General features: G+C 38.6%; 2 protein-coding genes and 1 long non-coding RNA gene across 4 annotated transcripts; 2 read left to right on the forward strand and 1 right to left on the reverse strand.

Moving 5' to 3' along the window:
- Nucleotides 1–824: 824 nt before the first annotated feature.
- LOC121963731 (uncharacterized) lies at nt 825–15,526 on the forward strand. Of its 2 annotated transcripts, XM_088077830.1 has the most exons (23): nt 826–1,514; nt 1,970–2,095; nt 2,913–2,979; nt 3,058–3,243; nt 4,407–4,532; nt 4,690–4,830; nt 5,198–5,323; nt 5,674–5,706; nt 6,924–7,046; nt 7,242–7,364; nt 7,523–7,645; nt 8,449–8,571; nt 8,850–8,972; nt 9,298–9,423; nt 9,825–9,953; nt 10,418–10,510; nt 10,592–10,687; nt 11,094–11,189; nt 11,346–11,441; nt 12,763–12,864; nt 13,008–13,113; nt 14,294–14,410; nt 15,169–15,526. In XM_088077830.1, the coding sequence occupies exons 2-23, from the start codon at nt 1,973–1,975 to the stop codon at nt 15,245–15,247; spliced, it is 2,457 nt and encodes an 818-aa protein (XP_087933956.1). In that variant the 5' UTR covers nt 826–1,514; nt 1,970–1,972; the 3' UTR covers nt 15,248–15,526. The 2 variants fall into 2 exon arrangements, with proteins under 2 accessions (XP_087933955.1, XP_087933956.1); XM_088077829.1 differs by lacking the exon at nt 5,674–5,706 and having other exon boundaries at nt 825–1,514; nt 2,913–3,243.
- A 1,840-nt stretch (nt 15,527–17,366) lies between these two features.
- Nucleotides 17,367–22,910, reverse strand: LOC121938381 (cytochrome P450 2J6-like). Its single transcript, XM_042481640.2, has 9 exons — nt 22,665–22,910; nt 22,389–22,551; nt 21,903–22,052; nt 21,654–21,814; nt 21,287–21,463; nt 20,803–20,947; nt 18,407–18,594; nt 18,182–18,323; nt 17,367–17,969 (listed from the first exon to the last, which is right to left on the reverse strand). Exons 1-9 carry the CDS (start codon nt 22,866–22,868, stop codon nt 17,788–17,790), a joined length of 1,512 nt encoding a protein of 503 aa, XP_042337574.2. The 5' UTR covers nt 22,869–22,910; the 3' UTR covers nt 17,367–17,787.
- Nucleotides 18,605–26,167, forward strand: LOC121938407 (uncharacterized). Its single transcript, XR_015776644.1, has 3 exons — nt 18,605–20,233; nt 20,311–20,372; nt 24,949–26,167. It is a non-coding gene; the product is annotated as an uncharacterized LOC121938407 (long non-coding RNA).
- The last annotated feature ends 552 nt before the right edge of the window (nt 26,168–26,719 follow it).

A 26,719-nucleotide genomic window follows, 5' to 3' on the forward strand; every position in this document is an offset into this window, starting at 1 on the left:
ATAAATGTAATTGTAAACAGTTACAGTTACTGACTAAAAAAAATGTAATTAAATTGCAGTTGCTGATCAGAGTGTTGGTGATCACATATGGGATACATCCAAATATTTTCTTTTTTGCTTAACAGTTTACATGTAGATTATTTGTACCGTATATATATAATTCATGTTGTTGCATTGCATGTTTTTGCTGTGAAGGAATGCTTTCTTCTGGCAAAGAATTTTTTTCAGCTTTATTTATTTATTTTTGTAAACACATTGTATTGCAATAATACAGTAGTTGTACCAAAGTAGCAGAAATACCAGAATTATGAGGAGTTTTTGTTTACATATTAAATTAACCCAAACATCCCTCTCAAAAATCCCAGTCCAACCCTTTCCTGCTATGAGCCACCCTAACAGTCCACAGTGCCATGGCTTGCATTCTCAGATACACAGTGCATAAATGTATTTACATACTCCGGTATTCGGATGTATACTCACTCTCTCTCTCTCACACACACACATATGAAAATACACCAGTTATAACATAAAATAAATAAGAATTAAAATAAATAAACCATAAAAAAAATAAATAAAAATACAGACTTATATTTTCTTCTTTATACTGACATTAAGTACTTTGCAACAGCGCCCATGTCTCAGTATATTCACCATCATTATCTTTCAGTCTGAAAGCAACCTTTTCCAACATAATCATATCTATTGCTTTAGTGATTATAATTTATTTGGAAATGTAAATTATTGATACAAAATATAAAAAAATGAAGTAACTAGTAAAAAGTACTACTAATGTAAAAAGTAGACTACAAGAATATTTAACTCTGAAATGAAGTGGAGTAGAAGTAGCATAAAATGAAAATATTAAATTAAAGTACAAGTACCACAAAATTATTAAGTGCAGTACTTTAGTAAATGTATTTAGTTACATTCTGCTGTCACACAGAGTGATTAGCAGATAAAGCTACACCATTGACTCAGTTAGTTTTAAAGAAGTGCATATATTCAACAATGAAGCCTTATTGGGAAAAATCACTTTTTATGAATTAACTCTAAAGGAAAGTTTCACCCAGAGATGCTGTCACTAGAAAATCCAGATGTTTGCACCATCACACATGATGTAATATGCAGTCTTTTCATGAACTCGCTTGTGAAGTCTCTTAGACCTCCCACGGTCCCTGGCTGACCGAGTCTCTGGACTGTTTTATCACCTTCATGTCAGGGTTCACAGCAGGGCCATAACGCGGAGCAGCCTGCGGGCCCGACCGCTGCTCCTCTTTAGCGGAGCTGTGGGATTTGTGGAATGGGAAGTGCAGAGTCCCTGGACAGGATGTGGAGTCACTGCTGTAAGTTATAGCGTACAGCCCCCTATACCGACTGACACACTCATAGCTGGCTGGCGGCTGCACGAGTCCGCATCTGGAGAAGATAACATTTTGACATCTGGATAACTCGCTGTCTCCGTCTATCTCCTGGTGAAACAAGCACGTCTGTAAGCGCGAGTAGATCTAACTCGGGTAAGTCGGCTAAGTTTGTTACACTTTTTCTTAGCCTTTGTATCTCATCATTTCTCTATCAGTTAATGCAACGGAAGTAATTTTGATTTGCGGATATTTTGTTGCACAAGTTTTTCTTAAACGGCTGTTTTTTTAAATTTTCAAATGTAACTTCATCTAAAACGTGCAGCTGTATTGCAGCTGCTTTCTTTTGTTCTGCGCAGACAGCCCAGGGGGTTGATGTTCACTTAATAACAGGGTGATCTTACCCCTGTGTTGTTTTGCATGCCTAGACATGCACTGTGAGGCTGCAGTGACTGCACACACAGTTCATATGAGTATTAACTCATTCACCTTTAGCTTACAATAATTGCCTCATGCTCAAAATTTACACCAAAAATTGTGTCTTTTTTTTGCATTATTAACCTATTTGAATCTGTTTTAATTTTGCCCTGCGGTCTCCTCCTGTCCCTCAGGTGATGACTCACCTCAGGACTCTCCTGTCAGCCCTGCTGCTGGTTTCATCTGTGTCTGAGCCTCTGAGCAGCCCTGAGGAAAATGAAGTCCTGAAACACACAGAGGCGGAGCTCACCAAGAGCCAGGCCAGTGACCACTTCTAGTTTTTCATGTTAGAAATGTCCTTGTTGATTTTGAAAAGAGTTTGATTGGAAACTCAAAAATCAGATACTTTAAAACTCCTCTGATTACTGGTGCCAATGTGTGGGGGAAACTGTGGAAAAACTGGGGACCACATGCATATATTTTGGGACTGCCCAATAATTCCAAGGTTTTTGAAGAAGATTTAAAATAGAAATTGACAAACTTATGGAGTTACAGTAGATGTCCCATCAGACCCATTAATATTTTTGTTAGAAAGTGAGATAAAGTGAGGTTTAAACTGAGGATAATTTTTTTGATTGGCAAGTAAATGATAACGGTGAGCTGGAAAGATGCAAAACCACCAACTATTACCTAGTGGATGTGGAGACTCAAAAGTGTTTATACAATGGAACAAATGATGGCAAGTGTGCAACTGAAAACAGACTTTTTACACAAAGGTGGACTCAAGTCATATCATATTTGGGGTATTAATCAATGAGGATATTTTTTAAAATATCCATTTTATTGTAACAAAATATCATTCAAAATGTCACTGATGTTTTCCACTGTATCTGAACCTGCTCTGCTGTCAATGCCTCCTCTCTCTGTACATCTCAGTTTTGTACTCGATTTGAAAAGTATACTTAAGCATAGTTTTTATCTTTTCTTTTTTAAATTCTCATTAATATGTAATTTTTTTATAAGGTCCTATGTCAGGGAATGTTTTGGTATTTGGAAAAATAAATGAAACACTTAACAGAAAGTTAAGCGTCCATGAATTAAATTGAAAATTAAGTTGGTTGTTTTCTCCTCTTTTAGAATGAGGTGACTGAAAATGTCATCGGAAATCTCACTGAAACTACACAGAGCCATACACCTACCACAGGTGAGTTTTTCCACTTTTGCTGTGTTCTCTTTTGTCCCTCACCTTCTCCTAAAATTATCCTGTTTTCTTCTTTTACAGTAGCAGCTCCTTTGACTACCACAGTTTCCCCGAGCCCCAGTCCTCCCAGTGCTCCTAAGTGTTCAGGAAACCAGGTACTGCTGGAGAACAGCACAGACTGTGGCTGTCCAGCTGGCATGGTGAAGGATGGTGTCAACTGTACGTGCCCTGTGGGCTTCAGTCTCGAGCGCGCTGCAGGCTGTAAAGGTGAGAATCAGCGACAGAACTAGTGTTAAACTGAAGGTCTTGTGTGTAACATTGGGACATCATTAAATGGGAAAAAATGCAATTAATGAATACAAATGAGGCAACTGATGAGAAAAAGTCTCAAACTTTTTGCAGCTATTTTTATTGTTGTTGGAGGAATTCACCAATAATAGTCAAACAAAACACAATTAATGCACAGTAAATAGACTGACTAGTATGTTTTGTGAAAAAGAATGACCTGATATCCACTGCAGAGGACATGTTTTAAACATGGGCGTATTATGAGATAATGGCCCCCCGGGGCGCAGACCTCCAGAAGGCCCCACCACCTCTATTGCATAGCAGCAAGACACATAGACTTTGTGGTGGTTTGCTGCTTTTTGTTGTTGTTTTGCATCTCTTTCTAATAATGTTATGGCTTTTTAGAAAATGTTGTGTATTTTATGGTCATTGTGTGTGTCTTTGTTGTTGTTTTGTCTTTTTTTCCCCCTCACTGTTTGTTTTGCGTCTCTTTGAGATAACGGTGTAGTTTTTGGCTGTTTTTTTGGTCTCTTTGTAGTTGTTTTACATGTCTTTGAGTCAATTCTGTGTCTTTTTTATAATTTTGAGTCTTCTGATGGTTTTTTTGTGTCTCTCTGAAGTAATTTTGTATCTTGTCATTTTATGTCTGTGGTTCTGCCCCTTTTTTAAAAAAACATATTTTGTGACTTGTTCCTTTGCATCTCTTTGTGGTCTTTTATGTCCCCTTGTAGTTTTTTGTGGATCTTTGTGGTCTTTTTTTGTCCTGTGTAGTCCTTTTAAGTGTTGCTGGTCAGTACGTGTTTTTCTAAGTCACATTTTGTAGATTAGTACCCTGACACTTTGGGCCCCTGGGCCCCAGCCCAGTAGGTCCATTCAGTAATCCATCCAAGGTTTTAAAACATTAATAAACAATATTTGTGGGTATCAATATTTTAAAAAGTGACACAGTCCAGTCTTTAGGAAAAAGGGTTCCCCTTGTCTCAACTCTAATCTGCTTTATTTATAACAATTATACATGTGATATGTAAAAGCTATATTACATGTTGTCGGTCATCGACCTCATGTAAGACCTGTTTAATATGATTATTTGCATACAGTGATGTCAGTTAGAAAAAATGTATTATCTTCTATCTACTACACAGATGTTGATGAGTGTGAAGGAGAGGGACCGGGACCATGTGGTCTCCATGCTAGCTGCACTAACACCCCCGGCTCTTACTCCTGTAGCTGTCTCCGTGGTTACCTGATGGGTGCTGGAGGGTGCCAGGGTTCGTCAGTTGGTTTGTGTGTGAGAGAGAGAGGCACAGAGAGGATGTACTGTAAAGTTTGTGTGTGAGAGCATGTTGGAAGGAGAGGTGATAATCTCTACTGTTCCAGCCTTATGTAGAACGGTCATAATGCATGTGTGACGTGTGGGTGTTACAGATATAGATGAGTGTGCTCTGGCTGCAGTGACGGGCCTGCAGGCCTGTCAGGGTGAAGCTGAATGCAGAAACACCCCTGGCTCCTTCACCTGCTCGTGCCCTTCGGGATATGTAATGGCTCTAAATGGACAAAGCTGTGTAGGTGAGGCTGATGTTGACATCTTTTATGTATGACTTTGAAATGTAAATGTACAAAGCATATTATTAAGCATGTATTGCCTGTTTTATGTTAGTTATGCTATTTTTAAAAATCTATTTATTGATGTACTTTGGTCAACTCTGTTGTTTTTAAACATGCTTTATAAATCAATATTGATTGGATTGAATTTGGATGTATACCTACAGCAGAGCACTTGCACCAAGGTACCAGTGAGGGGTAAATTGTCTTACCTAAGGACTCTTTGACAGGATGTTTGGGTTTCATCATACCACTGTATCATTGCTATACTGTATAATCAATACAAGGGTGACACGTAAAAGCTTATTCATAGTCCCTGTTTTCTCTGTAGATGTAGATGAGTGCAGCTTCGAGGAGCAGTGTCGCCGTGAGCTTGGAAACGTGTGTGTGAACACTCCCGGCAGCTTTGTGTGTCAGTGTCGACCAGGCTTCAGAGCAGAGGCCCCCGCCTGTGCTGGTAAGTCTGGCGTTAAGGTTCACCACAGCTGGATGAGACTGATGTCCAGAGTTGTGCTGGTATTGTGATTTTCTCATATTTCACTTGAGTTGCTGCAGACTTAATAACTTCTGCTGCCAGACAGAAAGGCTTTGCAGAAATAGGGAGCTGTAATCTTCTGCTCTGCTGCTTTGCTGCTCGCATGTGTTGTTACTCTTTGTTTTTGTTTCCTGTCTCTGCTCTTTCACCTTTACAGTAATGACTAATTTCCTGTCATGTTCTTAAATGTTTTTCTAATACTCCATGTGCTTTCTTTTTTACATCTCACTTGTGGGTTTTTTTCTGTGACTCTTCTGCACTTTTGGTCTCAGGTCCTGTGTGTCCAGACTACACCGTGTGTCAAGGTATGATCTGCTTTCTATGTTTAACACCTGCTGCTTGCATTTTGAGGGGTTAAAATGTTGAGTTAACAATGAAATCATCAGCAAAGTCAGGAATGTTCAGAAAAAGTCAGTCTTTATAAGAGTTTCTTGTGATCACATCTTCTTATTACCTATATTTTATGATCTTTTCTACAATTACATGTTTGACAAGAAAACTCTCTTCGGGCCCTGACACACCAACACTGTCAGTGAGCGCCACCAAAGTTATTGCAGTATATCTCACACCTTTGTAACGTGTTGGCCATTGTCAGCTGTTTTTTGGCTGATTCAGCATGTTGAATTGACGTCAGACACAGTGAAGCTCGTGGGAGAATGAAATCATTTGATTGGCAGTTAAGCTCAGCGCACAAGAAGACAGACAGAAGAGAGGAAAGTCAAGAGAGCGTGAGGTTGAAACAAACTTGTTATATTAGGTGACATTATTTTTCTCATCTACAGCAAAAACGGTTAGTAATTGTTTGTGTTATTGTTCATTATACAACACTTAGTTCCGACCAATAAGTGCTAATATAAAGTACAACATCACTGGGACTTTTAACTCTTCATGTATCACTCTGCTTTACAGCTAAACCATTAACTAAATGTTAACAGCCAGTAGATATCTAATGTTACTGTAGCTTGTATCAATGTTTGAAGAGTGAGGAAATCCCGTCTGACCCGTATCATCGCTCAAAAAATACCTGAGCTAAATTTCTTCTCATGCACAAGTCCTACCTGCAACGCAGGAGGGGAGCAGCTATGATGGACGGATTTGGTATACCGCTATTCTCTGGGAGTTAACAAGCTGCCAAAGATGTGATTATGACCGAATCTCACCCGTGATGATATACAGTACAATAGCATGATCTCGAGGGTGATATTGCTTAATTGGCACACAGTTAATATTCTTCACTCTTTAAACATCAGGTTGCGTTGTTAATGTGCTAACTCCCATTTCTGTTTGGTGTGTAAGGGCCTTGATATTACTACAGCAACTCCCCATAGGGATGCAGGGAAAATATTTTAATGAGCTGTGCCTAATAAAGACTTAATTAGGGTTTGGTGACATGTAAATGGTTTAGAAACTCAAATTAGGTGATGCATTGCACAGAAAACAGTTGCTTTTTATCAAGCAGTAAAATGTTTGATTGCACAAGATGTGACGAGTGTGTATGCGATATTTTCTTTGTCTGTCCCAGATGTGGATGAATGTACAGAGAGTCCTGCAGTGTGTGATGGTCGAGGTGTGTGTGAGAACACGCTTGGGAGCTACAAGTGTGTTTGTCGACCAGGTTACCGGGGAAACGGCACACACTGCGAAGGTAAGCAATTAGTGCCGACGTCCCTCCATGGAAAACTTGTTTCTTGTAGACGGGGTCAGCTTCCTTGTCTGCGTGTATTTTAATACTCACTGTTATGCCTTCCATTAAAATGATCCCGAGTGGCAGAATAATGATTATTGAATGGAAATGAACTGTATCGTTTAAAAAAAATCTGGTTGTGTGCTCCTTTTCTAGATGAAAACGAGTGTGCATCAGGTGGTCATGGGTGTGACACCAACGCTCGTTGTGGCAACATCATCGGCTCTTATTTCTGCCAATGCTACCAGGGCTTCAATGGAGATGGGCACTCTTGTTTTGGTGGGTAAGCATTGTGTGTGTTTTTAGTGGTGCTCAGCATCACTGAGGGCCGGCCAGTGATACTTGTGTGATGCTAACGATTACCTGTGTGTGCCAGCAGCACTTTGGCACACAGCATTGAGCAGAGATCAGTTCTTCAGGATTGTCTATGTTCACAGACATTGACGAGTGTGCTCTAAACAACGGCCACTGTCAACACAACTGCTCCAACGAACCAGGAGGGTACAGCTGCCAGTGTGCCTCAGGTTACCAGCTGGACCAGGATGGACGCAACTGCACAGGTAAAACACAGCTCAGAAGGTTGCTCCACTCACAACAACTTTATGTATTGGATACAGCTCAACATTTTTCAGAAATACATAAAATGTTACTATACAGTGGAGATATCCTAACTTTGTTGAGTTGAAGCACAAATATAGAGTTGGATTAACTTGTGCATGTTCACTGGAAAAGGAAAATACTTCCACAGGACAGCAGTGTAAAAAATGATAAAATAAAATACTTTAACCCACATGGTTCAGTCATTGAGCCTCAACTGCATGAATTAACATCAAAGCACAAAAACCCTCTTGATGAAACGGTAACCTACCTCACTGCTCTAAAAGAAAGCTACCATTATGCCATCTTTTACAAAATATCTTTATTAAATCAACATGAATTACATCAAATGATTTTAACCGGACTTTCAACATATTTTACAACTAATTTGATGAAGTTTTTCCATTAACATGACTTTCAAACAACAACTAAAATGACTTTTGAAGCCTGTGAAAGAATTTGCATTTTTCATTCACAATGAGCTGTAATCCCAAATTTGCACCAACATGGAAGGCAGCTCCATCATCAAAAAGACCATCTCTTTTCAGTTCATCATCCTCAAAAGCCGTTTCCAGTTTTGGTCCCTTGATCCAAACAAACTGCCTCTAATTATAGTGTCTTCTATTTGCAAACCTCACTCACCTGGCCCTCCAAACTCGTTGAATTAAGTGCTAAAATGAATTGCAAATAGTGCTGCAACTGAAGTCTGAATGAGCCGTGTCGTGTCATCAGAGAAGAGTTAACTGACTGTCTCTGATCTCTCCAGATGTGGATGAGTGTTTGGTACTGAATGGGACCTGCGAGCACATTTGCGTCAACACTCAGGGATCCTTCCAGTGCTCCTGCAGGCCGGGCTACCAGCTGCACATTGATGGCCACACCTGCGTGGGTCAGTCACTCACCGACAATCTTTCACTTCTCATTGCTGTTTACCGACTCATTTAAACAGGCTGCAGAAGAGACAAGAACAGCCGTGAATATGTTATCTCACTTCCTCATTCGCTGCGTGTGTACATACTTTATTCCCAGATATAAGTGGATGTCATAAGGGCACAGTTTGCAGGATAAGTGAGATTAGTGAGACAGCAGAGATGACGGTATGAAAAAAAGTTGTTTACCATGTGTTTTTGTATACATGTGTTTGTGTGTGTGTGTGCGCGCGCTCAGATATTGATGAATGCAAACTCCAGAATGGTGGCTGCTCTCACACCTGCACCAACTCTCCCGGAGGACACACTTGCCACTGCCCTCCTCCTCTGCTGCTCGACACAGACAGCCTCACCTGCAGCAGTATGTTTCTCATTAACGTGTTCAATTAATTATCTTGAATTTGAAAAAAGTAGTATTATCAAAAAAAGTTTTAAAAACATGTATTGTGACATCTACAGATGTCTTGTTTTGTCGGTCCACAAACATTACAGATTTTCAGTTTGCTAGAAAATAAGAAAAAGAACAGCTAAAAAATTATTTCATAATTAAGAGGATGTAATTAGAGAGTTTTTGCATTTTTGCTCAAAAATTACAGATGCATAGGTTTTCTTTTTAGCTCTGCCTACATGAGTTTTATAAATTTTGAATATTCAATATTAAATTATTTTCTTTTGCACACGGACAGATGTCACATCTTGCAGGCTGAGAAATGGTGGCTGCGACCACATTTGTATCGTGAGGGCTGAGGGCCAAGTCCAGTGTACCTGTCAGGCAGGCTGGAAGTTGGGCGAGGATGGGAGAAGCTGCGTGGGTGAGATTTAATATTTTCTCCTCACTGACACCTTTGCTGATGAGTTTCTGTCTTCTGATGACACCGTGGGCTCTGATTGTACATATTTATTCCTGAAAATTAAACCTTTTATTCATATATTTCATTGCTTTCAATGGCATTTGAAGTCCCTTTTAAATAGCTGCAATTGAAATCACATCAGCTGGGTTAACAAGAAGTGCAGAAATCTGATCAACTGTCTGATGACTTTGACTGATTCAGTTGTGGGCACATTTTCTTGGTTGAAAAGCTTGTTTCCTATTCACACAGCCAAGCTTTTCTGGCTGTTCAGCGTGAAAGGAAATTAACTGGCAGTCTCATAAATTGTTTCACTTTTTTAAAATGTTGGTCTGTTTAGCTGTGCAATTGTCCTTTGTCATAAGATGTGAACGAGTGTGGGGACTTTACGAACGGAGGCTGTGAGCAGCTCTGCGTGAACCATCCTGGTGGCTTTAACTGCACCTGCAGGGAGGGGTATGAAGTACGAACTGATGACGTCACCAAATGCAAGCGTGAGTCACACATCTAAAACAGTGACAACGGTTAAAGCATTAACAAAAGAAAGTGCTCTTTTTTCAGATGCATTTCACAAGTATTTAAACCTTTGAACTCTGATCCAATTGGTGTGATTTCTTTCAAAAAATGGGAACAAAGGAAATAGTCCAAAAATTAATTTTAAAAAGCTAGGGGAAAATGTTGAGTGAAAAAAGAAAAAAAATAGGCATTGCCATAGTTACTTGTTTAAAATGATGTTACAGAAATATAATTTGCAATCCCTTTTTTTTTTTTTAAAAAAAAAAACAAACTTTCTACTAATTTTCAGGAAATTTTCTTGTACTTTTCAGTAATTCCTTGCAGATTTTGAGGCAATTTATTCTTTTGTTTCTCATTGCCTTCTTCCCATGTTTTTAAAAGAAATCAAGTCAATTTGGTTAGGTTTTAAAGGGTTGAATTACTAAATTCTCTGCCTCTCCAGCTGTGTGTGACCCTCCCTGTCATAACTATGGAGTGTGTGTGGCCCCAAACAGCTGTGACTGTCCCCCAGGCTACCCTGGACTAGGCTGCTCAGGTACAAACCTTGAATGATATGCATGAATAACACAGTTATTTGCTGCTGCTGCAAGAAATGGATGTTGATTGTGTATTTCAGCCATTTGTTCCCCACCCTGTGCCCATGGAGGTACATGTATGCGCTGGAACAAGTGTCTGTGTCCTCCTGGCTGGACTGGAGCAGGCTGCCACACAGGTACATAAACTTTGACATTAAAGATATATCATGTAACTTTTTTGCATTTGTGTATACTATCCAAAACATTTCCAATTTTTAAGCCCAGAGGAATCCATTACTTTAATCAGGGACACATCATATCTCCTTTGCGCATATGTCAGGATTGTAGTTGTCTGCAAGAAGCTGTCAAAAATTTCTTTCTTTTATCCAGTTCTTTAAATCAGGTCTTTAAGATGCATATATTATGCACATATTATATGTTTAATAAAGACTTGCTCCACTTCTATACAAGCAAATACTGCAGAGACACTGTCTATATACAGGGGGAAATATGCTATAATATGTGAACAACGCAGACTGTGCTAAAAGAAACACACTGCTGCATGAGCAATTACAAGATGGTCACATTGTCACATTCTTTCAGCTGTGTGTGAGCTGCCCTGTGCTAATGGTGGTCGCTGTGTGGGGCCTGAAACCTGCCAGTGTCCGTCTGACTACACTGGCCCTCAGTGCCTTTTGCGTGAGTAACAAAACCATTAACACATCTGGCACGAGTTACCTCAGTAATGCAGGTACTTATGGGGGGGTAGCTAATCACATCTACTTTCCAGCCTCCATGCTTGTCAGCAGCACTGCCTGGTAAAATATGTTTAGTAGCATGATGTTTGTTTTGCAGCCTTGTGCACTCCTGCCTGCCAAAACGGGGGGAGATGTGTGGATGTCAACAAATGCACATGTGCTGGTGGATGGCAAGGAGCTCGTTGCCAGATAGGTGAGACTACGCTCACTGTTTCTGTGGCTATACACTGTTAATATAACTGGAACTTTAGTCAGCATACATTTTTTATACAAGACCCATCTTAAATGTATCAATGTAGTAAAACCTATAAATTATTATTATTATCAGCAATGAATAATTGTCAAAATCATGAGAATAATCCCCTGCTTGTGCTAATTTATGCCAAACAGAAAACATCATGAATAAAAAAAACCATATGACTTTTAAGGGCTTTCACTTTGATGAGGTTCTGAAACCTGAGCAAATTGGTTTGATTTCTTTCAAAAACATGGGGGAAAAAAGGCAATGACTAACTTGACAAAAATGTCAAAATCAACATTAGAAAATGATCAAAAATTAGGGAATGTGTTTTAGAAAAGTGTATTTCTAATTCTTATAATTATATATTTAAAACATATTTCAGAAAAAAATACATACATTTTTTACTTTTCTGCACTTTTCTGGGTTGTTTTCCTGTTTGTTATTGTTTTTTTACTACTTATTTCAGGTAACTTGTAACTTTTTTACTGATATCTTTTTGGGGGGAATTTTTGAGCCGTGTCTTTTCAAGTTGCTCTTTGCCTATCTGGCTGAGCTGCAGAAATAAGATCGGAGGGGTCTGGCTATATGTATATTATTGTGAACTGTGAAGTCCATAGGAGAGACTGTTGCCATTGTTTTATTAAAGAGCATCAAAAGGCTTTCTTTCTCTCTTTCTTTCTTTCTTTTTTCTTTCTTTTCTTAATTTTCAGGTCATTTTTAAACTTTTGGATCACTTCTTTCTTTGCTCATTGCTTTCTTCTTGTGCATTTATCAGATTAATCTATAATGGAAATGGTCATACCTTTCAGTCCTAGTCACAAGTAGACATATCTTTATTTAAAACAGTCAAGTTAAAGCCAGTAAGATTGGGAACTGCTGCTGCAGTTCTTTAGGCAGCCAGTCAGTGGAGCTGTAGGCAGATTTTGGAGCAGCATCAGAATCTCTAAAAGTTAATGTTTCTTGATTTCTCTGAAGGCTGCTGGATTTACAGCCTCTGTGATAAGTTTTCAACTCCACAGCTTTTTCATCATTCATTCAAAATTGATCCATAATGTGACCTGGGAAAGAGAACAGAGAACTGTGTTCCTTTTCTGGATGATGTTGCATGAAAAACAAACAGTCCAGTGTACAGTCCAGCTTGTCTTGGTCACAATTCCAGGACACATGATACTTAAACCAGGCCACCAGGTCATACTGATGTCCCAGATCAAATAAGATCATATTTACATTAATTCCCTCTATTATTTATTTTATTGGCTTCACTCTCTCTCAGAGCCGGTTCAGTGCCATAGACCTTGTAAGAATGGTGGAGTGTGTGTGGGCCTCAACAGGTGCCGCTGTTCCAAAGGATTTATTGGAAATCTCTGTGAAACAGGTTAGTGTGTTTGTTTGTTTGTTTGTGTGTGTGTGTGTGTGTGTGTGTGTGTGTGTGTGTGTGTGTGTGTGTGTGTTTGCATGTGTTCAAAATACCTTTCATTGCCACTGCTTTGCATTAAGACTCTTGCTGTGTGTCTGTAGCGGTGATCACCCCCTGTGTGCCACCCTGCCAACACGGGGCCACCTGCAGTCCTCACAACACCTGTACCTGTCCGGAGGGCACTGCAGGCCTGCGCTGTGAGAGACTGTACGTATGAACAACACCAACATCAAGAACAGAGTCACAAATAACACCAGTGTTACTTTAACCCTTTGAAACTTAGGCGAATTGGCTTGATTTCTTTTAAAAGCATTGGAAGAAGGTTAGAGCAATTTCAGACAATAATTAAGAAATTACAAAAAATAATGTGAAAATTACACAAAAAAACTAAAACACTGGAAAAAGGAAAAGACCTAAACATGGCTGAGAAATAATAATAATTTGGTAACTTAGTTTTAAATATGTAATTATTATAAATATAGTTTTCTGGAGATTTTTTTCTAAATCTTCTAAATCTTGCAATTTGCAGAACATTTCTGGCCAAATTGCTCATTGCCTTGTTTTCTAGAACAAAATCAAACCACTTTGCTCAGGGTGTCTAAGCAACTTTGGTCATGACCTATATGTGATCAAATAACTGCAACAAAAAGGCCAACAACAGCTCTGACGCACTTTACAGGACAGGAATTTTCCTGATGGACATTGAGTTAAAATTGCTGAACTAGTGCATTTATTGACCATGCTGCTATCCATCAAGCTTGCTAAAATACGTTGGAAAACACCTTTTGTCTTCTGCGAAGATAGTGTCAATCTGAAAGCCCACTAGATTTAGTGGCATCCATCTGTAAGCACTGCAGATTATAGCCAGCTGAAATTTAGAAATTACCATTTCTCTGATGCAATTTGGCATGTCGGACATGGTCTGCTAACCCAGCACCTGCTAATGTGTGCTGATATTTTTTCTCCGATAACTTCAGATCTGGAAGTTCAGGAGGTTTTGAACAAACAGACATTAGAAAGAAATTTTGTGTATTATATTCCGTTTCTGCTGATCTATCTCCCTAAACACACTGGACCTTTAAGCCTGTGAAGCTTGTGTACAAAGGGCAATGTGAAGTATTCACAATAGAGGAACTTGCTTAAAAGACCAATAGACCTAAATAAATACCTGAAGTCAAGATAATTATTAACACCAGTCATATGGCTTCCTCATTTATGTTTTTGTGTTGCGAGTGATATTTAATTCACATTGTTGAACAGATAATGAAATGTGTGCAGATTTAGGCAAAGAGGAACTCTTAAAGTTAGTTAAATTCATCAGCACATTCATAGTTGTCAAGTCATACTGTACCTTAATGTTGTGCATTTTTGTGTTTGTGTGTCCTAGGACGTGCCCTGTGGTCACCACTGTGGTCAGTATGGCTCGAGCGGTAAGGAAGGCGTTCCGAGAGAGTTACGTTGACCGCTGTGGACCTCTGGGAGTTCAGCTTTGCACTAAATACAGGTTATTTGTTTTCCTATTACACCCTCTTGATCTGGACTAACTAAATTTTCACCAATGAACACAATCTTTATGATTTTTGAAGCCTAAATGCAACCGGCAGAAGTAAAAAGCTAACATTAGGCTGTAAAAGAATGACACCATGGTGGCATGACTTTACATTGCCACCACAACAATGCTGTAAAGCAGTGCTCAGCACGGCTGTTCTGTAGTGTCATTTAGACAATTTTGTGAACAACTGCCTTTCTTAAGACACATAAAAGCTTCAAAGTTCACCAGCAGGGGATTTACTGACATATTTTACGTTGTAGAACAAAACGTGAAAGTCTCTTAAGCTTGTGTTAACCATAGGCCTATTTCAGACATTTAACAAAAAACCCATTCAACAAATTAAAATTTTGTTTTACTGGGAGTGCTGAAATACTCACTCATACACGGGTTTTAGGACTCATTCCTCGGGTTTTTGCTTACTGGAATTTCTTTTTCACACATTTACCTCATTATTTTAAAAAAAAATGGATACATTTAATATGAATGTCAAACATTGTATCATTATTAATATGAAAGAAAATAAGGAAAGGCAAAATAGATCCCCTAGATAGATTTGATAAGTAAATTGTTATATAAGTTCATGACAAATCACTATTGCATAAGAAAATATGAGAGGTGGCTTACAGTGCTATTTGTTAAAACATGTAAAGGCTAAATTAGATCAGTATATATTTGTAGTAATAATAAATGCTTTGTGGATATGTTTCCAGGATAAACCAGGCGCGTGTGTACCTGCAGGCCTACAGGGTGGGCTACAAGATCCAGTGTCCACAGAGGAAGGGCAGATAAGTGATGTTTTATAAATGCCGAACAACATCACAAGGCAGCACACACTATCTTAAACAAGATAGCTGTAAACCATAAAACTATACAACAACTATACTACTAAACTATAAAACAAAATGTAGGTTAAGCCTCTGAGCTAAAATAAAATGGGGACATGACTGTATCATAAAGGCGGTTTATTTGATCTGTGACTTATGTAGACATTTATCTTCAAATCAGATCTGTACACAATCATATGTTTACATTTTATGAGAAATATTTTTCATGTAAAATTGTGTGCAATGGTTTTGTTATTTGTCATTTTTGTTTATGGCAGCTGAAAGTTATTAAACATTACACTTTTTGTCTTTTTACAAAATGGTGCCAATATTGAGAAGAATTGTTACAGTCTGTGAACTCTTGGCAGTGATTGTCTGATAACATTTTTGGTCAGAGTGGACTCAAAAAGTTTACTTCAAGGAATATTCCCAATAAATGTATAATGTCACATTGACACAAATACAGATTTCTGAGTTTCATATATTAGATTTTAAACAAGAATTGCTGCGTCATGACAGGACAGTCATGACGCACTTGATGATTGTGATCGTCTCACTGAACAACTCGCCATATCAGTTCCTTGCCCTCTTTCGTTGATTAGTTACAGTTTTAACTGACATATAACAACAGAACTGCAGGGTGTACAGTATGTTATATTCTTATTGCTCTGTATTGCTGATATTGGCCCTCTTAACCAGCATGCACTGGATGATAACCTCATGTGCACTCCTATAAAATTTGCAGTAAGCCAGCACTTCCTTACATTTTTCTTTTTACTTTAAGGCTGCCATTTAGCTCACTGTTTAACCTACCTAACACCAAATGGTGGACAGTCATAGTTAACTCAAACAGGAGCACCACCTTGAGTAAGAATGCTAATATGTGACTATGAAAGTTGTATTAGTATTTGTGAACGTGTGTTACTCTCTCTTAAAGCCAAAAACCAGAGAAGAGTCAAACCTCTGCTGTCATGGATGTAGACAATGAACAGGAGTCTGATTTTGTTGATCCACAATATGTTTGCTTTCTTATTTTGGACCTAAATCACATTTACTGTTTTTTAGTGTTCTCAGCTGTGCAACAGAACGTGTGCCCATATACTCACGTTTTCATGGGTGCTGTCAGTGTTTTTCGCAATTTATTGACTATGGAGCAGCTCCAGGCTTTATACCCTATGCCAGCACAAATTTTTGTTTACGCACACCACTTTTTGGATTAGGGAGAGAATTCATTTTATGAATATTTTTGGATTGTCTTTGACCATAGGAATAACACAGGAATTTTGAAAATGGCCACAGTTCCCCTTTAACAACCAGCTTCCTGCAGGCAGGGCGAGAAGTTAGAGGGAGCAGCCAGGCTCTGTGCTGGGCTCTCTGTCTTTTACTGAGTCTCTGTGTGGAGAGTTGGTGATACACCGTGCTGGTCAGTTTTCTGCTAGAGACGTGCAGGCCATACACTGCCACACAGCTGGTGTGTTGTGGTGTGTGCTTTTTTGTTGGGGTTGGGCTCAGTATTTCATGTGATGATCTCGGATGGGCCGGGCTCGGGCTTCAGCTCATATGGGTCCGTTCAGTTCAGGTTGTAATTTTGTCAGCCCATTGAGAGCTCTACTCCCTGACATACGGCAGGGTTTACTTAAGCAATATCCCACGAGAGGGGCCGCTGTTGTACTGTATACCATCATGGCCACAGACCGAATGACAAAGATAATTTATGTTTATGTATAATTTATGTTCATCAATTGTTTCAGTATTCACTTATGTATTATAAAATGATTTGAAGCTAATACAGTATCAACACAAATACATAAAATATCATTGGATGGATGTTGCTGTTTAGCTGCCATCTTATCTTAAAGCTTAACAACCTCCTTAAACTCCAAAGCTTTTAAAACAAAACATAGCTATATAAAGTATCCCAAGTTCTTTTGGAAAATCAGTTTTGGGATAATGACCTTACTTTCTCACATCATTTAATGACTCTCATAGATAATATGAAATAAATAGTTTGCTCTGTAGATATAAGCATCCCTATCCTCTTGGTGGATTATTATATGTCCAAACTGTAATATAATACACAATTCTGAGATTTTTTACACATTTTACACTTTAATGAAAAAAAGCAACATAAATATTTGAATGATGTTTGTGCTTATTAAATTCCAGTACTCTGAAATTCAGGAGGCTTCATCGCTAAGTGAATTTGACCATTAGTGACAACATTTCCACTTTTTTTTGTCATTTTATATCTCCCCGCTGTCATGTAATGAGAATGGTTTATGGTACACAGTAGTCAAAGTTTTGAGGCCTCTTATTGCAATCAGACAAAACAAAAAGTACATCACAGTTAATTAGCCTGAAGGAGAAAGCTGCAGTTGACCCAGTGACATATCAGTTGGATATTTATATATATATACTGAACAAAGCCCTGGTAATCATGATTCTAATCATATGATATGATGAAGAATTGGTGGTTATTACTTATAGTTTTTTTTTTTGTCAGAGCTACTCTTGGCGTGAGTTTGCACAGATTTCATATTGACGTGGTGGCAGAGTCAGGCCAAATAGAAATTCCATCGAAGGTTTCCCCCCACCAGGCATGGAGAAGGTGAAATGCTGCATGAAGGAGGTGAAGAAGAGGAAAAGCTCCATTTTGGCCAGGCTCTCCCCGAGACACTGCCGCTTACCTGAGACAGGATAACAAACAGCGACAAACTGAATATTTCTTCAAGAAGGACATATTTATGATGTTCTCTTCCTGACCATAAGGGTGTCCTCTGGGCAAATTTGCCATCGTTATGTGAGGAACACTGTAAAATCACAGTGCTGGGACCGGCTCAGGGCTCCTGTCTAAACAGGTGAAGTCGCTAATAAAACAAGACATTTTGTTGATCCTCACCAGCAGAGAAAGGGATGAAAGCAGCTGGCTTCACAAACTTCCCCTCCTTGTTCAGAAAGTGTCCTGGGTTAAAGGTGTCAGGCGTCTCCCACTGTCTCTTGTCGTACAGCGCTGAGGTCAGATTGGGGACTATCGTGACTCCCTGTTGGTTGAAATTGTAATGCCAATTCATAAGGGTGCAACATGGTAGTGGATGTAGTATGAAACTTGCATAGGAGAACTGACCTTTGGTATTGTGTAGCCGTCAAGCTTCATCTCCTTGTTGGTAAAATGAGGCAGACTGAGAGGAAGTATGGTGCACATCCTCTGGATCTCATGTATGACAGCGTCAGTGTAGGGCAGGTTTGCACGATCTTCCATGGTTGGCTGTCTGGACTGTCCAATGACTGTGTCTATTTCCTCCTGGACCTTGGCTGTGCAACAGGAAGAGAACAAACAGAAGTTGACGTTATTAAAGACTCATGGACAGGTTTCAGCATTGTGCAGCACTGTCACACGAATAGACAGATTTGCAATCTTGAAGCAGTCATAAGAAGGTTTACAGTATTGTGTAAAAACAGGCACAGTAGATGCACAGCAATAAATATGAAGGACACTGTTGAAGTAGTCACATGAAATACCAGGTCTGTCACAACTCCATCCAGCTTAATTTAGTCTATTTGCTGTCCTTCTACCTGTTACACTACAGTAGCATATACTATAAACTGCCCCCCACCCAATAATCTTTTATCAGATCTAGTTTGCATCCAGTCCAGTTTTCCCGTGTTTCTCTGTCTACCTGATCTTCTTGGGCTTGCGCTCATGAGTCATGCCATCAACCCAGAAATAGCCCTTCTCCCAGTACTCCATGCCCACCTTGGGATTTCTGAAGTGTTTCACACCATTTTGGTGTTCACTGATTCAGGTGCCAACATCAAATTTGTTGGACTGCTACTTCGCCACCCAGCTGTTCACAGTGCGCCCTTGGTCAAGCCTGTCAATGGAAGTACACTTGATGGCTATCGCTTAAGCTCAGTCACCCAAAAGACTGTCCAGTGACATGTCAGGTTATCCCAAAGAAACACTCCCCTTTCACATGATGAAAGAACCTCACCAACTTGACATCCAGGTTGTTACAACCCTCATTTTGACTGGGCTAAAGGAGCCATTCTGCAAAGGAGGCATCTCTGACTAACTCTATCTTCCACTCACAGTGAATCTCTCCGGTCCATCCAATCTCTGGTGGTGTCAGCTCTAGAGTCCAAGGCCATGGAAAATCAACATGTTTTAGGGCCTTATCAATGATGTCCCTATTAGCCCCACACTCTGCTCCCAAAGCCTTCCCCACTAACCATGTTGTTGTACCAGCTACCATATGCTCCCAGGGATCACTCCTTCTAGTTGGCACATCATTCTGGTGTCAGTGGCTTCCTGGCCCTTCTACGTCAAAGCATCTAGAAGGCAACTATGGGGCAGGAAGCAAAGGAGATTGCCACCGCCTGCCAGGTCTGCTCCCAACACAAAAGAGCTCGACAAGCTCCCCATGGTCACCTGCAACTCTCGCAGCACCTGGTCCCACATCTTCTTTGATATCATCACAAGTATGTTCACTTTATGCACAACTTTATTTACTTAAAAAGTTTACATCTGTATGGCCTTCCCAGAGACATTGTCCCTAATTCACCTTTTGTTTCTGAGTTTTGCAGCCTCCCCGGAGCCACATTCAACCTATCCTTGGGCGTCACCCCGAATCCATTGGTCAAACTGAGCACATGAATCATGGGATGACAGCGCTGCATGTCCTATCGTAATTTTTCCACCTGGTGCGCACATCTCATCTGGACAGAGTATACCCACAACAACCTTCCCAGTCTTTCCACAAGCCTCCTCCCTTCCAGTGTTTCCTGTGGCTACCAACTTCCTCTATTCCCTGAGGATGAATGAGAAGCCAGTCTTTCATCAGTTCAGACCTTCATTCGTTGCTGTCGATGCACCAGGATGCACTCCACTCCTCCTTCTGTTACAGGACTTCCAACCACAGCTGCATCTCTGAGCCCCACTCTGGGCCAAAAGGTTTGGTTGTCTACTTACATCTCTGGGAATCTCAGGAAGTTTGCACCTCAGTTTATGGGATGTCTCCTGTCTCCAAGGTCATCAACCTTGCAGAAGCCTGCACATCCACCCGACCTTCCACATCTCCCATCTTAAACCAGTGAGTGAGAATCCAATTTATTCACGCTCCACCAGTTTATCTAGTTTGAATTCACTCAAAGTTTGAATTCACTTCCCAGCATTTTGTCTCTGTCTACCTGATCCTGCCTGAGTAAACCCTGGCCTGTTTCTCAGATTTATTATTCTTTACATGTCTGGTTAGACTGGCTTTCTCTTTATCTCCTAGATTTCACCCTTGCCTGCTTCTGGAATATAGCCAACACAAACTTAAACTCAACTCTGACTTGCTTACAGTCTGATCCATGCCACGAGTATTACAGGGTCAGTGGGCAGGAACAGGCAACACTGGTGATGATATTTTACACCTATAAGATTACCACCAATACGTTTTATTTGTGTCATACATTTATATACCTCATTGTTTCAGAATGAAGTGTTTTATTGGCTTTTGTTGGCTTTTGTGATCTTACCTTGGATCTCAGGGTACTTTGCCATGTAGAGGAGAGCCCAGCGCAGGGTGTTGGATGTGGTCTCAGTGCCAGCCGTAAACAGATCCAAGACACATACAACCAGGTTATCCTCATCAAAACGAACATCGTCCTCATGCCCCTTATTCTTAGAATGGATAAAATATACAAGTATTAAAAACAGGTGGAAAAATAATTTAGAACAACTACATGTCAGTGCTATTACTTCAATGGTTATAATAATTTATGTTCATAACTTAGCTAAGCAAAATAGAAATCTTTTAATCCATGCTAAACTTTGTACCTTGAAAGATATTTAAAACACTTTGCTTATTTAAATTAAAACAGATGTACGCTGTTGAGACAAGGCGTTTAAAGATAGAGCTGTAAGGCAAAGGCCGTGGCAAAAGTGCACTTTAAGTCAGCAAATATGATGTTCACAGGAACAAACCACTGAGAAAACAAAGCTAGATCTAGTGTCAGTCACCATGTGAATCTCATTCAGGAAACAGTCAATGTAGTCTCTTTGGTCTGAGGGATCCCAGTTCTGTTTGTGCTTCTTGATCTCTATTCTTATGAAGTCTTTTGCATCCTTCCACATGCGCTGGAGTGTCTGATGTGGCCCTGGCAAATATTTCATCAGCATAGGGAATGCATTGTAAAACTGCAAAGAAAGAGCAGATTGAACAATAACATGTTGATATTTGCATTTAAGTTTTTCTATTTGCGATAAAAACATCTTGATCTGTGTTTTGTACTAAATATTCCACAAAGGCATGAAGTATAAACTGCTTCGCAATGTGGAATATATTGCACAGCATTAAGATTTCATCCATAGCTTTAAAATGCCATACCTGAGCCCAGATGGAGGTGAAAATTACGAAACCTTTGCCAAACCACATAACCACTTTCTCGAAATTCTCATCACTATACTCAAAGCGATGGCCAAAAGTCAGGAAGCAGATTATGTTGGAGGCACATTTGTTGACAGTGAGGTGTGGATCAAATGGTTTACCTGCACAATTAAACCAAAAATTAGATGTGAATTGTGCATTTGTGATTGTGTATCATTCTAAATGTTTCATTGTGCATTCATTATTTACCTTTATAGCGCTTAAAGTCTTCTGCACAAAATGTAAATTCATCTAAGATGATTTGTTCAGCTGACTTCTTGCCCAATCCAAAATTTCTGAGGGTTGAAAGTGCGAAACGCCTCTGCTGCTTCCATAGGTTCCCACTACTGAGAAGTAACCCTGATGGGAAATACATACAAAAAACAGAAAAAAAATAAGTTGATATAAACCAGGAAAATGAAGAAATATTTCTACACATTATACATAAACATCCCATGCTCCGCAAAACTCTTATTGGTTCAATTTAGCTTCTTATTCATATTTTATTCTCTCAAAAGAAGAGACCTCTTATTTTATCAAGATTGGTCAAAATATTTGGGAAAATCTCTTTTTGTAACTGCTAAAAACTGCTATATAAAAATTACAATGTTATTATATTTTAAGTACATAAACAGAAAACCATTAGAACTTCTTTAATTAGACATTTTTGTCTGTGAGTGTGGTACATCTTCTCACCCAGTCCGTGGTACATGTCCATGATCAGAGGGAGGCCTGGACGGTCCACCAGGCTGTCCTTCTGATTTACTAGAGCTTCTTTCAGAGCTTCATACCCATTTACCACCACCAACCACGCCTGGCCCATTCGCATGCTGTACACATTTCCATATTTCCCTGCCAACTGTGAGTAATTTGAGAGAAGAGGAAGAGCATTCTACTTCATATAACAGATAAATGAGTACTATCAAAGCTGTTACATTTTTAATAGTACATTTATTACATCTGTTGATCTACCTGTGTCATTGTCTCATGGCCCCTTTGGTAATCCAGAGTGAATATGTTGCCAAAAATAGGAAATGTCCAAGGTCCTGGAGGGAAGCTGTCCGAGCGACGGTTCTTAATATAATCTGCAGTGAGGATGAAAATTGTAATGAAGAGCAGCAGACTTCTGACATCCCAATTGACATAGGATGCAATGACAGAAAAGACTGACTCCATTCTGCAAACAAGGGTTCAAGCCTGTCCAACTGAAGCTTATTTGCTCATCCCGCGAGATAAAAGGCAGGTGTTGTTTAGCCAGGAGCCAATAATATCACCTATGGTACTCATATGAGGGAAAAGCTTGATGTTATTGGTCATGGCCACACAGCAAAGGCCCATATTGGTTGCCTTGTACTCTAACCTCTTTATTCCTAGAAAAGGGGTATCAAACACTCTATTTCAGTGATGTTGAAACAGTTACTCTAATTTTGCAGCACCGAATATAATTTGTTGTATGATGTGAAATAGTTAATTTTTTCAGATATAAGACAAATAGAAAGCGACATTTAAACAACCTGATACAAAGACTTGATGTTCATTGCGTTCTTATTTATCCCACGTCCCATGAATATCAACAGGTACTGGTAGTTTTCTTCCTTTACGAACTTGATATTCCACAAATGTGAAAATTTGCCTTCAGTTTCATCATAAAAGACAGAAAAGACATGGAACATAAATAAAAACGACAGCATAACATCCTATGTAAAAAGTATAAAAAATAGGTCTCAGTTATACACACTCGAGCAGATATAATTTACAGTAAACAAATATTCATGTAGAATTATCATGCCGTGCAAAAACCTCCAGCAAAGGAGCAACACCTAGTTCCCCAGATACGAGCCCCTGTATCATACAGTTTGTTATAAGAATGAAATTGTGGAAAAAGCTCCATTTGGTGCATAAAAAATCACCTTATGCAGGAAATTAAGTGTTAAGCGTTGAATGTTGAAACTAAACCGACACTTTCATCTAATCATATATTTGCTAATATATTTTTAATCCATGGAAATGGCATGTCAGACTTTTTAAATAATTTTAACTTCTTAAAAGGGTAAATACTTAGAAACAATATGTGACATCAAAAAAAATTAATGAATACCGACAAGGATAAAAGAGTTTGCAGATGTAGAACTTGCACAAGAACAGTATAAAGCATGACGCTGTCATTAATAGTTTTGAAATGCAGCCCACATGTGTCCCACATTTCAACAGAGGACTGATCAAATTTTTTACACAAGGTGGGAATACTGTGGGCGCACTGCCTCATGTGGCTGTGGCCATGCATTGTAAAGTTAACAAAATTACCATATCTGTCCAGCAGAGGGAGGCTGCAAAGCGTGGAGTAAAAAGCACTAACATTACCTCTGAGAAGTAGTGGAGTAGAAGTATAACGTAGCAGCAAATTAAACTACTCGAGTAGAAAAAAGTACTTCAAAATTGTACTTCAGTACAGTACTTAAGAAAATGTACTTAGTTACGAATATTTGTTCATAGTGGCGATTGAAACTGTTTTTCCAACTCTTTTACCTGTTTAATGATCGGGATAGTTACACACAGTTTCATGAAACCTATTTGTATTTTATACATCACAATTAACAAGTAGTCTTCAAATTAAGTGAAAACATCACTTTTGAGGTGCAAATTTGAATTTTTTCAATTATGAAAATCTGACCTTTAAATGTAAATAATGTGCCAAAGTGCAAAAACAAACGCATTAAACAAAGATTGTTTATGACTTTTTATAGTATAGAATAAAATAGAAGAGAATGAAACACTATCAGCTTTTTTTCTGCCTTTTCTTTGTGTCAAACTATACTTTGACATTTTTTATGGCATGCCGTTCTACGGCATTTTTATTGCTTTTTTATGACATACTAAACTATAATATTCATATTACTTTGTTTAATGACATCCTATACGAAAAACATTTTTAAAAACATTTTTAAGACATAAGACCATACTATGAATTAAAAAAAAGTTTTTCTATGATTAGGGTGACATACAATGCTATGACATTTTTTGGCATACTATACAATGTAATTTTTATATTATACTTCTTGAAAAAAAAAGCTACACAATTAAATGATCTTTGTGTAGCTTAATATATTGTGACTTTTTCATAGCATACTATACTGTGGCCTTTAAAAAATATTTTTTAAAATATTTTAAAATATTTTTTATGGTGTACAACAGTTTTGACAGTCATTTGATTAAACTGTGGTTTATTGATGTGTAATTTCTTTTTTCTTGTCTTCAGGCTCCAGACCAGTCAGCCCAGTCCATCCTGCTGTGAGCAGATCCACAGCTGAGTCCAGATGGTTCTGCACTAACCACCTGGGACCACCGCCAGGTGACCTTTGACCTTTAACTTATTTATTTGTCCGCAAGGTGACCAAACAAGTGAGGTTACAGTACAAAGACTATTTACTTTTAAACCACCGGTCTCTAGTCTGGATGCACACGTGCACACGCTTTTCTTAACCTCACAATTTATGATTTGGTGAGCTGAAATTGCTGACATGTTTTCATTTATCTCTCTTGAATGTACATAAATTTCAAAGCTTTCTAAGTACCTGCTGAGATGTGTTTTTTGTTGTTACCCTTTCTCTAAAGTAAGGTAATGCACTGATGGATGATAGTCTTGAGCTTTTTTCTATGCAGTGGGTACAGTTCAACTAAATGTGCGGGTAGAATCGAATTAAAAGTTAAACATACAAACAATTTGCACGACTATACTATTACGTGATTTTCATGATTTTGGACAACATACCATTTTGGGATTTTTTTTGTGATTTTGGACAACATATTATACTATGACTTTTTTCACGATTTTAGACAACATACGATACTATGACATTTTTTCATGATTTGGGAAGGCATTCTGTACTATAATGTTTATTTGTGATTTTGGACGACACACTATACTATGACATTTTTCGTGATTTTTGAAGACATACTATACTCTGACATTTTTCATGATTTACTGAAAACTTAACTATGACATTTTCTGACAATCTGATATACTATACTATGATGTCTTGAACGTTTTCAAGGACAAACTATACTATGTTGTTTTTTCATTGGTTTTGGACAGCATACTATACTGTGATGTATTTTTCATGATTTTGGATGACATATTATACTATGATGTTTTTTTGATGATTGTGCATGACAAACTATACTGTGACACTTTTTCATGGTTTTGGATGACATACTATACTATGATGTTTATTTGTGATTTTGGACGACACACTATACTATGACATTTTTCGTGATTTTGAAAGACATACTTGACATAGTATACTATGTTTTTTGATGATTGTGCATGACAAACTATACTTTGACGTTTTTTTATGATTTTGGTCCACATACAATTCTATGATGATTTTATTTTAGTGATTTTTGATGACATACTATACTATGACATTTTTGATTGATTTTGGATGACATACTGTACTAGCATGTTAAAAAAATGGCTGAAAACACCCATAGTATAGTATGTCGAAAAGCTGAAAATTTTGACGTGTCAAAAAATGTCTGAAAACAGCGTATTATAGCCTGTAGAGATACATCATAGTACACAACATCAGAAAAAAGGCCAAAAACGTCATAATTTAGCATGTCCAAAAAAATGGCCGAAAACGGCATCACATGTAGGTTGTGGAAAAACGCCAGATTTTGACATGTCAAAAAAATGTCTGAAAATGACATATTATAGCCTGTAGAGATCCGTACCGAATGTCGGCAAAAAAAGTCATAATTTAGCAACATCATATTTTGACCTGCTCCACCGGTACACTCCCTCCTGTAACGTCTTCTGATGCCAGCCTTCTCTCCATCCCTCTCAGGTACAAGCACATGTCATATTTTGACATTTTACACTATACTATAGCCATGCATTTTCAGTTTGTTTTTTTTTTACTTGCTATTTTATGGTGTTTTTTTTTCATTTTTGCGACATTCGATGCTATGGTGAGTCTTAGTATTATATTTTCTGTGGTTCAATGTGGTTTTTGTCTGTTTTTTGG

The sequence above is a fragment of the Plectropomus leopardus genome, chromosome 5 (assembly GCF_026936395.1).
Source record: "Plectropomus leopardus strain MGB_pleo_1.0 chromosome 5, ASM2693639v1, whole genome shotgun sequence".
NCBI classification, from domain to species: Eukaryota; Metazoa; Chordata; class Actinopteri; order Perciformes; family Serranidae; genus Plectropomus; species Plectropomus leopardus.

Coding starts and splice junctions, on each gene's coding strand:
- LOC121938381 (XM_042481640.2), bottom strand. CDS start 22,868: ATGGAGTCAGTCTTTTCTGTCATTGCATCCTATGTCAATTGGGATGTC. Junction 21,815..21,902: donor AGACTTTAAGCGCTATAAAG/GTAAATAATGAA, acceptor TTAATTGTGCAG/GTAAACCATTTGATCCACAC. Junction 18,595..20,802: donor AAAGTACCCTGAGATCCAAG/GTAAGATCACAA, acceptor CCTGTTGCACAG/CCAAGGTCCAGGAGGAAATA.
- LOC121963731 (XM_088077829.1), top strand. CDS start 1,973: ATGACTCACCTCAGGACTCTCCTGTCAGCCCTGCTGCTGGTTTCATCT. Junction 3,244..4,406: donor GCGCGCTGCAGGCTGTAAAG/GTGAGAATCAGC, acceptor TCTACTACACAG/ATGTTGATGAGTGTGAAGGA. Junction 9,954..10,417: donor TGACGTCACCAAATGCAAGC/GTGAGTCACACA, acceptor CTGCCTCTCCAG/CTGTGTGTGACCCTCCCTGT.